Source organism: Labrus mixtus, chromosome 19, assembly GCF_963584025.1.
Source record: "Labrus mixtus chromosome 19, fLabMix1.1, whole genome shotgun sequence".
NCBI lineage: Eukaryota > Metazoa > Chordata > Actinopteri > Labriformes > Labridae > Labrus > Labrus mixtus.
In genome coordinates, this window is record NC_083630.1 from 9,760,131 (window position 1) to 9,775,623 (window position 15,493).

Here is a 15,493-nt window from a genome sequence, read left to right on the forward strand (position 1 = left end):
GATATTCATTCTGAAACGTTTTCACATGTTTACACCTGATTCAACTGGTTAAGTAGCTCAATGATGATTGTAGTATGACACTTCAGGGCTGCTATAGCTCTGTGAAATTACCTTATGAACATTTATTTAAAATCAGCTTGAATGTATGTTGTTGCTCTTTAGTGTTTCACTCTTGGTGTTAGTGCCAGGGCCGTAACTATTGTGTTAGAAAAACAGAGGTCCAAGCCCAAGCCCCTCAAAGTGACATCTACAAAATATTGTATATTAATTGATATAATATGATATGGGACTAGAGTATATGTTTGGTAGATGTAGTACTTCAGCACCAGTCTCTCAAATCAAAACAAAGCTGTGTGTCTGCAATGCATGCAATGTAATTCCCTCACGTGAACAGAGTTCATAAAGGGCTCCTAAAGTCAGCGAGAGGTCCCTCATGCACTTGACAATTTGACAGTGGGACAGCACGAAGCCCTCACAGACTTACCGGGAACGTGCATCAAATTCAGTGAGTGTGTAAGGGTGGACATTGAGATTGGGTCATTCTGAAACTATCATCATGGGAAGAAGCTGCCGCACAAGTGTTTTTAAACATCTTGTAGGCTCTATACTTATAAAGTATGTCTTACAAATCATCACACAAATGCTAATTTCATAGTGTACATAATTGAACAATGTCTGACTGGATTCTATAGATTTACTTTTTTTCTCCCCTTTTTTTGGATTAACCAATCACAGCTTCTGAAAAAAATGTTCATACAACGGGGTCAGCCACACCTCCTCACTAAGATAAAACTTTCCTTGCTCAGAGTTGCTCTGAGGATGTTCCTAAATCACTCCTAGGCTAAAAATCCTTGTTATAATCCTTGTTAGGATTTTTTACTAATTAAATTAGGAGCTCTCTGAGAGGATTCTCAGAATGTTTGTGAATACAAGCCCTGCATACAGATATGCTGCCCAAATTTGACTGGATTCCTATTTCTTTAAAGTATTTTATACCCTGAGACTTTTTTTTTCGGTTTGGAAAAGCTGTTGGTTCTCCATTCATTATTCTCTTGCCGCCGCCTTAAAGAGGTCATATTATGCCCTTTTTGGGGTTCGTATATTTAATCTATGTACTAAAGTATGTTCACAATAGCTAAAGTTCTTAAAAAGTCTCTGTTTTCATGTACTGCCGCTCCATGCACCGGCTTGCTTCTGACTCTCTCTCTAAGGCTCTGAAGTGCCCACGTTCAGAGTCCCCACGTGTGCCAAGTCTGATCTGATTGGTCGGCCTGTCGGCTCTGCCGTAATTGGTCAGTCGCTCAGCACGGTTCTCGGAAATGTCACGCCCCTTTTACCATATTGAGAATGCAGCCACTTTGGCTCCGAGTGGAGCAAAAACATTAGCACCTTAGCACTACTGTGCTACCGCAGACTACGGCATATCGTGGGCGTGCTTCAGAAGTTAATGGGCGTGCAACATGAGCTGGAAAACACACTAAAGAGCATGTAAAACCAGAAAAAGCATAATATGACCCCTTTAAGCCTCCTACTAACAGTGTCCCCAATATGGTAATCTCCCTTCCCCCATGGTTGATTTCATGCCACTAAAGTTTTTTTGGCTGCTGCTGTCTTGTTCAACTTTTTTTGCCACATTTCTCCCAATCTGCTGTGTGCCTCCGTATAGGAGAAAGATTTAATAATTAGCAATTAAGCTCTACAGCGGCCAGTGACTTAAAAAGGTTGGACACTGCAAAGACAAACCATTTTCAGACAATTGAGGTAACCTGTTTGGGTAACCACATTTTCCCTCGAGTGCGATTGACATTCCACCCATGTCTGACAAGAAGAGTAAAACTATAACTACAAATCTATTGATTAGCTCATTCATTCCCCAGCACAATATTTCTTACAAACACATTGTCATTGTTAGCATGCTACCATGCTAAAGCTAAAGCACTGAGCCTTCGCTGCATTTACACCAATGCCAATAAAACCTGCTAGCAAAAGTCCCTCCCTTTCCCACTAAACACCCCCCTATTCCTACTTCCCATAAGCAATGATGAAGAAGTGAACTAACAACTACACTCACTATCAAGAAATGTCTCCAGGTAAGCATGGGAAACGTAGCCTTGTTAGAAAAGTAAATTATGATACACACACTATTCAAGTAAACCCTTGTGACATCCGCCGTTTCTTCTTTCTCTCCCCTGCTCATGCTTCGGTCTGGTGACAGCTGTGTTTGAGGCTCCTCGCTCAGGGGGCAGGAGGTCAGACTTGGGATATTGGTGAGTCTAAAAGCCTTCAGTCCCCAATGTCTGTTGACACGCTTCATTGAATAAAAGCCCCCATCATCCTGCCTGTGACGCCTCTCTTTACAGGATTAGGCTCTGACAAACATCTCTTTCTTCTGAGGCTGAGACTCCACCACCCCCGCTATCACCTACAGCCTCCTGTAATGGTTGACGGGGCGAGGTCAGTAGACGTGTCCGTCACTGGTCCGGTGACCTATCTCTGCCCTGCCAGCTGTGACCTTACCTCTTGTGTCCAATGGCAGCAGGTTCAGATGCTACTGTACGTCCCTTGAGTTGCCCCCCACATTTAAAACCCTACATCTGGGGCTCCGCTCCCCCATAAGACAAAGTATCACTTCACTGAGGACTGTATCACATGCTATCACACATAGTGTCAGGCAGAACAAAAAAAAGTGATTAGCAGGACAGTCAACCCATAAAAACGTCTAATTTTGATTTACAAGCAAAGGACTTTGTTTGGCAAAAAACCCAAGAATTCCCAGAAGCACTTTAAAGGTAGGTGCACCTTTTCTAAAATAAAATAGGAAACATAGAGTACTTTAGAAATGTTTATCATTTTATGTATTTTTTATAGTTGAACAAATGAACATCAGCTCACAGAGAAGACACATTATAGTCATATCATTAACAGAAGCGTACTTGCCTAGATATGTAAATGTAAGTACATTTTTCTAAAGTTTCAGTTCAGTCATTAATATTTCTTAGTATTCCTGGAAACATTGATATTTTCACCTTTATATTACGATTATGAAAATAGTTCTTAAAAGTGTAAAATTATTTTTTCCAAACAGGATTTTTAAGCACAATCATTCAGAAGAAGAACATGGAGACACTTACATTGTTTCTGCTTGGACTGTACACAGTGATGGGAATGGGGTGAGTACTATTCAGACCAGTTGATGTAAGATTAAGAATATTTTGTCAGAATCCAAAATTCTTAATTATCCCAGGGGGAAATTTGGTAAAAAAAAAAGGTACACCTGGGGCGCTGGTGGCGCAGTGGTTAGTGTGTGCGCCCCAAGTTATGGAGGCTATAGTCTTCCAAGCGGGCGGCCCAGGTTCAAATCCAGCCTGTGGCTCCTTTCCTGCATGTCATTCCCCACTCTCTCCCTGATTTCCGACTCTATCCACTGTCCTTTCTCTCAATTAAAGGTACAAAAAAAAAACAAGGTACACCTGAGTCTAGCAATAAAGAAGTGGGTAAAGACGGAATGTATGAAATACATGGTGTACAGATCACAGAGTAAACCACATAGACAGCAGGTTAACTTTGATTCAAATGGTTCCTTTCTGATTCAAAAAAGTTTGCAAGTCAACAAGTATATCATTGTACTCATACTATCACATTAGAAGTGCCATGATGTGAATCACTGGTGTTTTCTTTTGTTAATCCTTAGCTCATTCACAGTCTAATTTTTCACTATTGACTGAACATGAGAGTTTATGTTCAAGGCAAAATTGTATGATTATGCAATATATTGCTCATTCAGATGTTCTCTGGATGGTCCCAACTCCTGACTTGTTCCTCCAAATTGGGAGTTTTTTTTTTAGAGTTCCAAGCTGTAAAATGGAAATTCCCTGGGCACTATAGTGATGGATTAGCCTAACAGATTATTATCTATTTTCAGAATTTGTTGTTTTGTTTTGATATTGTAGTATTTGTTCAAATAGCTGCTTCACCAATAAAAAAAATCCTAAAACAACTTTGCTTTATGTAACTTGTTATCTGGGTTAATTGATTTTAAAAAAATTGATTTAAAATATGGGAATTCATAAAAAGTTTCTCACCGTGAACACATTATTTTCATGTGCAATGTTTAAGCATGGATTCAGGTCAACTCCAAAAATCAGGTAAAATTCTGCCAATTTCCTGATTTGTTGGCGCTTCTTGAGTAGGCGATCACAATATTTTCCCAGGTAGCAACTTTTTTAAAATAATTGCTCATTGAAGTAATCCAAGGTTTCTCCTGATTTTATGCATGTATTTTTTATAAAAAATATTTGTGTATATATATATATATATGTATATATGTTTCCACTATTGTTGGATTCTGTGTTAATTTAGGGACTTTTTATCTGCCAAGTGTCATGACATCGCCTCAGGAAATGCTTAAAGATGATATTTTAAGACTGATGGCATTTTTTTTACGTTTAATTCTGGGCTTTTTATGGCTTTATGTGAGAGATTGGACAGTGGATAGAGTCAGATATCACAAAGAGAAAGAGAGTGGGGAATGACGTGCAGGAAAGTAGCCACAGGTCGGACTCAAACCCGGACCACTTGCTTGGAGGACTACAGCCCCCGTACATGGGACGTGCACACTAACCGCTCTGCTACCGGCACCCCAACCAATGGCATTTTTAGGGACAGATACATACAGTAGAAGTATTTACAATGCACTAGAATGTGTTTTATAATGAATTTCTTTAGGTTAGTAGTGGGTAGACGTTTCATCCTTGATCGGCATTTAGGACCTGTAACTCAATTATAAGCAAACATTTTGTGTGAGGCAGTATTGTAATAAATCCAGTATTGCAGTGAAAATGAAATGCATGTATTCTACCACAGACACTGGTGTGAGCACACGGTGCAGGAGAAAGCGGAGCGAGTCCTGTCCCCACGTCTGCAGCTTGAAGTGAGCTGCTCAGAAGTGTATCAGTATAACACTGAAGCCTGGAGGCTGGATGTGGACAGGATGCGAGTCAAGCACGGAGGCGATGATGGCATTGCACTGTACTACAAACAACAGGGCCCCAAGGCAACCTGTTACATGTACAAGTAAGTGAAAAATGGTCAAGCTGAAGTTCAAATAGCTGGTAAGGTTAGCTGAGGTTTTTGTGTATAGCATTGAACAGCTCAGAATGGGAAGGCCAGATAGATGTTTAAAAAACATTGTAGCATTATTGTTTCCATTAAATTTGTGATTCCCAAAGTGGGGCCAGGGACCCCAAGATAGCAGTTTGTTGTGACAACAAAGGAAAACTAGCTTGCCACTTATAAAAAAGGGAAGAAGGGAGGAAAAGGTGATACGGCAACATGAAACTTCACAAACTGTGACGTCTGGTGTTATTCACTTTCGGCCTTACATTTTCCTCTCACAAAAATTTCCCATGCTTTGCAAGTAGTGAAAAACGATGTGCATTGTTTTTGTCAAGCCTTGCCGGGCCTCTTTTCTCATAACTTTAGGCCCTGCAGCAAATGTTAAAGATACATTCTAAATAGGAATTTGTTAGAGAAGAGCATGACTGACATTGTGTTTAATGTACTGTATGTCGATATGATATATGTTGATGTGTTTGGTGAGGTTGTGGGGCTTAAAAAATATTTTCATCTACCAAAGGGGAGCCCTGTAGAAAAAGTTTGGGAACCACTGCATTAGATGGAGGCTTCTCATACTTGAGCGTGGTCTTTTTAGACATTGAGAACATGACCTTTTGATTCAGATTTTTCATTCTTTGACTCACCTAAAATTGTCACTCTGTTTGGATTCGCTCTGCTTGTGCTCAAACTATATGCTTGGGGTTCTATGAAACCATGTCAGTGCAAGTGTGGGGCTTGGAGGAAAAGCTTTTTAATAAAGTCACATCCTCAAGTAAAAGATCATTCTCTTGTGTAAAATAAGGGGAAAAAAGCATCATTAAAAAAATCTGCATCATGTCACTTTGAAGAAATTTGGCAAATATTTTTGAATATATTGAAGCATGGGCTTCAATTGGTGACTCTCAAATTGCCTGTGTAGGAATGTGAGTGTGGCTGGTTGTATGTCTCTACACTGTATGGCAGCCCTGTGATGGACTGGCGACCAGTCCAGGGTATACCCCGCTGCTGGGATCAGCTCCAGCCTCCTGCAACCCATAATGGGAAAAAGTGTTGTAGATAATGGATGGATGAATATTGAAGTTTATGGAGAGCTGGGTATGAGAGAGGGAAGATTGCAGGAGCATACTTTCTACACTCTCCTGGTGACATATACTGACAAGGAATGCATTACGGGAGTAAACGTATTTAATAAATCAAGACATTTCAAAAGCAATGCCTTGTGTAGGATGTATTTTTAAAGCTACGTGTTGTAATTAAGGGTATATGAGTCTTAGAAGTACAAACTATTCATTTGAATTAAAATGGCATTTAAGGGTTGCATGTTGTATCTTTATAGATATAAAAGCCACAGGTATAGCATTAGAATGAATGCACACAGTTTCTAAATGTATAAACTCTTAACCTGACATGTTTGTTGTTTTAAGACCTCCAGAGATGGAGACGCAGACTGTGAACAAGACAGTGAGGGTGTGTTGTGAAGGCTGGGGAGGACCACGTTGCTCTGAGGGTGAGTACATAAACGAAGGAAAGTCATTGCAACGACCAAGCATGCATGACGCTGATATCGCTTGGTAAAGTAGACACAGAAAAAGCTATACATCGTAAAATATATAATCCTACACAGATGGGGAAACCGTGCCAACTGGCGGACATAGCATAATGCTGCGTCTCAGAACAGGGGCAGATAATCACAGCATGAAAGAAAACTTCAGAAGCACACAGACACACATTCAGCTATTTTGATATAGTGCAGGCACACATTAAAATGTTTGTGTCGACCGTGTGCTCCAGACGTTTTCCTTCATGATAAAATCCTACACACAAGATTTTAACACATAAATATGCTGTAACTTCAAATGATCAAACTGATTGAATTGATTAAAATTAAACAATTTAGATTTTTCTACATTATGTGATTATTGGGTAGTGGGGCAGGACTAGCTCTGTGTCGGGACTTGAGAACTGGAGGGTGGCCGGTCTGGAAATTGGTCTGGTAGCTGGAAAGGTGCCAGTTCACTTCCTGAGCACTGCTGAGGTGCCCTTGAGCAAGGCAAACTGCTCGGCACTCTTTCTTGTGCAGCCCCCTCACTCTGACATCACACCGCTAGTGCATGTCCATAAGATCCTGTTTGTGCATGTGTGTGTATTTCAGCCTATGTGTGTGTGTGTAGGTGTTTAACTAATTTCCCCTCTTTGGATTCCATTCTTCTTCTTTATTATATAAATGTTATTTATATATCTCTATTGCATCCATACATGTATTTTGAAAGTTTACCAAATTTTAACAATATTTTTTGTTTGTTTGTTTTGTCATTCCAGACTAGGTTCAGTGGCATTCTTACAAGTATTATTATGGTTTATGTTTATCACTTGTTTTATCTACAGTCCATTTATCATATTGCTTAATGGGCAACAAATCAGCACATCTACCTAAAATATTATTATTATTAAAATAGAAAATAAGGGGGCACCAGTAGCCTAGTAGTTAGTGCACGTGCACCATGTACAGAGCCTATAGTCCTCCAAGCGGGTGGCCCAGGCTCAAATACGACCTGTGGCTCCTTTCCCGCATGTCATTCCTCTAACTCTCGCTCTCCATTTTTGACTCTATCCACTTTTCTCTCTCTAAAATAAAGGCGTAAAAAGCCCCAAAAAACTGCAGGAGCTGAAACTGAATTGTCCTTCAGGGATAAGTAAAGTTGTCTGAATCTGAATCCAAAATAAACTCTTGAAAAATATAGAATATTGGAAAACTTCCTATCATTAATTTTGCACTGGTTTCTTTGAAGAGTGAAATCTTTTTACTAGCTATTCTGGCATTAATTAAACATTTCTTGCACTATAAATATAACTAAGAATACAGTCTAGACATGCTCTAAATGTAATGTCACTTATTTTGTGATTCTAAAGTTATTATAATGGGAATTGGTTGAATCATTTATTCACTGTATCTGATATATTTGATAGAGTAACTGAAGTCCATTGCTAATTTTTCTACTAGTATCTTATTTGTCCTGTTCCGCCTTCCTTCCAGGTGTGGGTGTGCGTGGTCAGTGTTTCTCTACGTGGAGTTGTGAGGAATTCCCTGGAGTTCACAACTCCTCCCTGATGCCCATGGAGCAGTGCTGCAGCAGCCTGTGGGGTCTAAGCTGGAGGAATGCCTCGGACCAGACCTGCCTGTCTTGCACGTACACTCTCCTTCCTGGTCAGTGAACATGCATGCACACTCACACATACTATACTTATTTTGCCCCATTTTCAAACTCTTATTTTAGCGCACCAAGAAAAAGTGTGCAGCTGCTTAATGCTTTTATTTCATGTGACAATAAGGGATGAAATTGATCTCCTGTTTCTCCTCTGCAGACTCCCAGTTCTCTCCTCTGGTGCGTGGTGGTCTGCTGGGTAGCGTCAGGTTGCCTCAGAGTTCGGCCACATGCATGTCCTGGGGTGGAGCCCACTTCCGCACTTTTGACAGAAAGCACTTCCACTTTCAGGGCAGCTGCACTTACCTGCTGGCCTCATCTACTGATGGCACCTGGGCTGTCTACATCAGTACAGTCTGTGACGGGAGAAGACGCTGCAGTAAGGTGATTGATAAGTCCGATTGTAGGGGAATTATTAGACAAATATTTGAGTGCTTTTCTAATTGGCTCTCACCAGTAGCAATAATATGGCAGTACTTGTTATATAAATAATGGTAATCACTCCTTGCCTCTTTGCTCTCAGGCTTTGAGGACAATGCTTGGTCTAGATTTGGTCACCATTCGACACAAGAACTTAACGCTGAACAACCAGCCTGTCCCAAATGGAGAACCCCTCTTCCAAAATGGTAAGATATAAGATATTTTTACCTGTCAGTAAAGCTTTCTCCTCCTAGACCATTTTAAAATAAGATCAAATTTCCCTAATGCTCTAGCAACATCACGATAGGCATGCACTGAACCAAATAAAGCAAATATTCTGAAATCAAAAAGGACCAAGCAGTAAGGAGTCATTTTAAAGGTCACATATTATGCAAAATACACTTTACCTTGGTTTTCAAGCACTAATATGTGTCCCTAGCCTGTGTTCAAACCCATTAATTATGAGAAAAGTCCATTCTCTCTGTCTTTCGCCTGCTCCACTTTTCAGAAAATGTGTGCTCAAACAGGCCGTTTGTAGATTTTCCCTTTTATGACATCACAAAGGGCAGTAACCCCTCCCCCAGGTGGGTGACACTCCCACAGCTAGGTGTTTGTTCTGCCCCCTGAGACTGCCCTCTCAACGTAAACAGTTGGGCATGGTGCAAGAAAGTCAGAGCTACCCAAGCCCTTCTTGAGGGGCGTGGTCAGACACAGCTCATTTACATGTGAAGCTACAGACACAGAAACAGCCTGTTCTGAGCTGAAAAATAGGAATGATAGAATACAGGATCAGAGAGGATTTATGACAAGAAACTTTACAGACATGTTTGAGGAGCCCTGAGAGGCTGAGACTTATTAAACTTGTAAATAAATGACTGTCCTGAGTACAAACAAAGTTTGTAGTGAAAAAAGACAGTCTGATAGTACGAGGCACTCTGATGCACTATAAAAATATTTTATAAACAGGGATGTGTCTATGCGCTTCGATTCAACTGGGTCTTCGTCAGGACACAATGGGTGGGTTTTTATTTTACCCAACAAAGAAAACCAAGTTTAAAAAACATTTTATAAGAACTGGGGCTATGAATGAAGTCAACTTTATAAAAACTTAAATAAACAAGATTAAAAATAAGGCATTAACTCAAGAAACAGACCCAACACAATGAGATAAAAGGGAACTTATATAGGGGTATGGCCAAAGCAAATCAAACACAAAGTGTAGACAAAACGGATGCCAAGTTAACTAAATACAAAGAAAAATGAACTAAACCCAAATCCCCCCCCCCCCCCCCCCCCATGACATCAGAGCACATGGTCTGCTCCAACAAGCTGGCTCCAGCATAAGAGCTTTATTTGCCCTTGGCCACACCTTTTGCTCAGATCAGATTACGCCCAGGTAATGGCAGAGGAGGCGGGTCCAATGTTTTGCAAGATTATGGGATCATCATGTATATCTACTTAAAAATAATTTTTGATTATTTACTAAATCTTTTTGGGTCCATCTCCATCATGTAAAATGAAAGTCAGCCATCCATTATTAACGAAATTGATTTAAAAAACTGGGATTTCACCATTTTGTTTGTAAACTACAGAGTAGAAGAGTCGAGTTAGCATACTGGCTGTTGCCATCTTTTTTTTCTGAGCCAGAAATGAATATACTTGGACAAGTTGTAGATATATAACGTGAAAAGGCGTCACTTAGATTGAGAGGTCACTGTGGTAGCAACATCAGAATCACACACACTAAAGCATAACCTGCTTTATGGCCACTTTACTGTAAATGGGGGGGGGGGGGGAAACTTCATGCTGCACTATAAAAAGACTAGCTATTGAGACTGTTACCTTATTAGGAAAATGCATAGGTTATAGGTCTAGTAAGATGTTAGGTCATTATCTTTCTACAATGGTTATCTTAATGCGATCGCTGTCATCGCCCCCTGCTGGTCATAAGAAATAACATTATCATGCCATTTCAGACCAGATGTTTACTTTCACATCTTATGTACAGCTTATGGTGACACTATGTAAAAAATTCAAATGTGTTTATTGAAAAAATATTATTTTTAATATTGTGTAATTACCTTATACTAGGGTTGCAAATTTCAGTCATTTTTCTAAAGCGATAGTTGATCATATTAACAATCAATAATCGACAAATTATTAATAATTCGATTAGCATCATTAAACAGAAAACGCTCTCTGCTGACTGCTTTATTTTTTGCCTCACTTTTGTCAGTACCGCTTCCTTCTGCAGTATAAAATGATATCACATGTTGCCGCAGGTAAAATTGTAAACAAAGCAGATTGTCAGTTAATCCATTTTTAATCGGTTACATTCTTATCGATTAATCATTAATCATTAACATACCTGGGACTTAAAGTACGTTCTATGATTGTTTGGACTCTTAACAGGAGTGAGTGTTCACTGGCTCGGGGACTTTGTGTTTGTGGAGAGCGGTCTGGGAGTTAGACTGAAGTTTGACCTGAGCAGCACAGTCTATTTGACAGTGACTGCTGAGCACCTTGCTGCCACCAGGGGGCTCTGTGGAGTCTACAACAACAATGCTGATGGTAAGAAAAGTGCCATTAAATATACAAGTGTCAAGGTTTTTCTTTACTTTCTACAACTGAAATTTGGATTGATAAAACTGATTTGGACAAGTTTACTTTTCAATCACACAGCTAACCTGTTTGTGTATTTGTGCCATAGATGACTTCACCACAATGGGTGGGACTGTGTCCCAGTACGCTGCCAGCTTCGGCAACTCATGGAAAGTTCCAGACCAGCAGAATGAAGTACTCCACTTCATTTATATTTGTATTTCATTGGTTATAGCTTTAGAGTACTTTTGTTACCACTGTTATATTTTCTTGTGGGACACCTTTATTATAACATATTTCTGCTTTCTGAATGCAAACCTGAATCAATAACAACTTAATGGCTGAATAATGGTCCTTGATGTTGGATAGCTGTTAACACAGACTAAACACGCATCTCCTCATTGGAGGTGGTTTTAGCTGTTGCTTTGGATGAAGTGGGACATTTTTCACTGTAAATGAAATACATCTCAAATTGCATTTATATGTTGCACCCTCTATAATTAGATGTGTCTCTGTCCTGTGCTTCCCTCAGGGCTGCAGTGATGCAGCTGAGCTTGGTCACAGCTGTGATGTCTCAGGAGACCCGGCACTACGCAGGCATGCAGAGTCTGTGTGTCACCGACTGCTGGCAGACCCCTTCACACACTGTCACCTCCGGGTCAGACACCCATTACACCGACCTAGTCACATGGCTTTTTTTTTTTTTTGCAATTGATTGTCATCTTTTAAGACAACATAAGGAGACACTCTAGCGCATGTCATTGGAAATCCAATAAACTTTTAGTTACTGGTCAGACTCCGTAGCGTGCGTCTCTTAAAATCAAAGCCTCTCTTTCCAGTATTTGTACAGTTTTGGTTTTGCAGACACTTATTGGTTACAATCAAATAACCCTGACATGATTAAGCTTGACATGACTAAGCTTGTGTTTCTGTGTCTTTCAGGTGGACCCAGCAGCGTACGTAGACACCTGTCTCTACCTGTATTGTAGCCTACCTCCCAGAGAGAGGGACTCCGCAGTGTGTGACACCCTGGCCAGCTACACCCGCGAGTGTGCCCAACAACACGTCATAATTATGTGGAGGACAGCAGCTCTGTGTGGTAATAACAATAAACATATAGTATTTATATACTATAGTATTTATATACTGTTGACTATGTGAGAAAACAGCCTCGGACGATTTAATTTTTGGGATTATCTATCAAAAATACAAGGTGCTCTCTAAAGCAATCATTTTCAACACTGTGGCAACAAGTGGCAATTACAGGACAATATGAAAATGTTGTTAAAGCTAATGCTAGTTTGTTTATTTTGAAAGTTCTGATTGTAGGTTTGTAAGCTGTGATAGGGTTTGTGGTTCTGTAAGAGGGGCATGATCTGAAATGACCAATTCTAACTTCAACTTTATTGGGATAATTTTTTGTATTACCAAGTAAAATGTGAAAAAAACTTGTAGAGAAATGGCCACACAGTCTAAGAATATCCTCATCCATCAGTAGTTTAATGGAAAACTAATCACTGACACATTGTTATCGCTGGATTTCTTTTATTTCGAAACTTGTACCTGTTCTCTTTCACTCTGAGGGAGACGCAGTGCATTGAAACGTTAGTCCTTTACACCTTTAAATGTACCTTTATTGATTTGTGTGCTCCAGTACTTTCTTTCAAACCTATCTGACAGAAGGAATCCACTGAATTAGTTTGAACCTATTAAAACAGTTCAAAGCATCAGCATCATAAAGTAATGAATTATTGCCTTCAATGGATTGATTCTCTGCCAAGTTAAGCACAGTCTATGTAACAGTTATCAGTAGGTACACATGATGCTAGCACATGCAAAGAAATCTTCAAATCTATTTCTTTCTCTTCTTCTCTGTCTCCCCAGGTCGTGTCTGTCCCAGAGATCAGGTATTTTCAGACTGCGTGTCCTCCTGTCCCCCCAGTTGTGCGTCTCCTCAGCACACAGGTCCTGCAGCCATGGGGCAGTGCAGGGACGAGTGTGTGGGGGGCTGTGAGTGTCCACCAGGCCTCTACCTTCACCAAGGACTCTGTCTGCAAAGAGACGATTGTCCTTGCTTCCATCGCAGAAGCACCTACAAATCAGGGGACAGGATACAGCAGAGATGCAACACCTGGTATGTCCTTTCTTTTGATCTTAACACATGGGAATTCTTCACTTTCAGACTCTTCAGTTTACTTTTGAACTCCTAATCATCACAGTGTGTGCAGAGCAGGCCAGTGGCAGTGTACTGGGGAGAAGTGTGCAGCACAGTGCAGCCTGATGGGGGCGCTACAGGTGACCACTTTTGACAAAAAGAGGTATTCACTGCAGGGAGGAGACTGTCTGTTCACTGCTGTAGAGGTGAGACACTTAAAACGCAACCATGCACACATTTACATACACCTTGAGATACAATTGTGTGCGTGAAGCAGCCACTTACTGTTTATATTTTATGTGTTTACAGGACTTTATTGACAGGAAGCTGGTGGTGAGTGTGCGCAGTGGGGAGTGTACAGCAGGAGGAGGTGGAGGAGGCCTTGGTTGTATGAGGGAGATCTTGGTTACAGCACTCCGCACCACTGTCACCATCACAGACACTGGTGAGTTAGTCTTACACGCTGACATTTTCACCCTCTCTGAATGGCAGACAAAGTTAATGACGTGAACATTTTGCAGCTTTTAGCGGCTAAAAAGTCTTGTAATTTAGTAGAAGTATATTTTTGACTCTGAGGAAGACACAGTGCGTTTAAACGTTAGTCCTTTTTGCACCATAATACATTTGTCGTAAGTGATTTTTTGTATTTTTCAAGTCTTTTATTTTTCTGAAGAGTTAATAAAGGGAAACAGTTAATAATTTATTTAAATGTATGCAAACATGACCATTGGTGATTCCATAGTCCATTGGGGCCTAAGGCAAAAATCAGTTGGGGGACCCTCAAACCAGCGTTAAGCAGGGCAATGAGATTGAAAGCTATTAGATGGGGTCCCCGCAAGGAGGTTGTTGTCTAAAAAAAACTACTTTCTGACCTGCTTTCTGATTGCGTCCTTTGAATTGTTACTTCCAGGTACAGTGACACTAAATGGACAGAAGGAGTCATTACCTGTGGTGACGGGGGACCTGGTTGTACGTAGGGCCTCCTCGTCATTTCTCCTCATCCAGACTTTTGGAGCCCAGCTGTTGTTGCACTTAGATGGACCTTTGTTGCTCATCACACTGCAACCTGGCTTTGCACACAAGGTACTCTCTTTACACCTCATAAGTAAATGGTAAATGGATTTGAGCTTGTATATCACTTTTCTAGTCTTCTGACTACTCAAAGTGCTTTTACACTGCAGGTCACACCTACACATTCACACACTGATGGCAGTGGTTGCTATGTAAAGTAACCATCAGAAGTAACTAATCCCATTCATACACATTCACATGCCAACAACAAAGCAGCCAGAGCAATTTGGGGTCTTACCCAAGGACACATCGGACATGTAGCTGCAGGAGCTGGGGATCAAACCCCCGAACTTCCGTTTGAGAGATGACCAACTCTACCAACTTAGCCACAGCTGCCCCTATATGGCATATCAGTTGTGCCATATTTAGTTTAAAAGGAGTTGAGATAAATGTTATGTCTGGAACTTGTATTTTTAGTTTCCAAACATTCTGCAACAGTATCTTAATACAGAGGGGGGGGGGGGGGGGGGTTTCCAGACTGTTTTTTTAACTGGGGTGGCACACCTGGGGCACTGTCTTATGCAGGGGTGGCCTGACAATTGTGTACGCATGCAAATTAATAAAAAAACATTTGCCTTTCTGTCCTGTCCATTTAAGTAACAGAATTTGGCAACTTATAAATCATTTTAGCTTGGTTCTTTAGGGACTCATAAACAAAGTGTTCTGTCAAAAGTCACAATTTTAAGTAATTAGAAAATTGCATGCAAACTCTTGCACGTGGTCTAACTTGCAAAAATAAACGAATTGGCAATTAAATCCATTGCAAGTTAGACATTGTGTACAAGTTTTTCCTTCATTATCTTTTTATGGATAAGCAATGTTTTTTATTTACAACTGAATGTACTCCCATTAACCAGTTGAAAACAGCCAGAACAGTTGATCCCGCCTCTGATAAGGCAAAAAGCCAATCATAGATTTTGATTTAGGG

General features: G+C 40.5%; 1 protein-coding gene across 1 annotated transcript in view; it reads left to right on the forward strand.

Annotated features, from left to right (window-relative positions):
- Positions 1–4,843: 4,843 nt before the first annotated feature.
- The window catches only part of sspo (SCO-spondin), an 84,276-nt gene continuing 73,626 nt past the window's right edge, over positions 4,844–15,493 (forward strand). Inside the window, 13 exon segments of the mRNA XM_061065120.1 lie at positions 4,844–5,073; positions 6,540–6,622; positions 8,150–8,320; positions 8,479–8,702; positions 8,842–8,944; positions 11,151–11,309; positions 11,449–11,534; positions 11,872–11,997; positions 12,282–12,438; positions 13,224–13,473; positions 13,559–13,700; positions 13,804–13,939; positions 14,405–14,577. Of these exon segments, the coding sequence (XP_060921103.1) occupies positions 4,844–5,073; positions 6,540–6,622; positions 8,150–8,320; positions 8,479–8,702; positions 8,842–8,944; positions 11,151–11,309; positions 11,449–11,534; positions 11,872–11,997; positions 12,282–12,438; positions 13,224–13,473; positions 13,559–13,700; positions 13,804–13,939; positions 14,405–14,577 (2,040 nt within the window).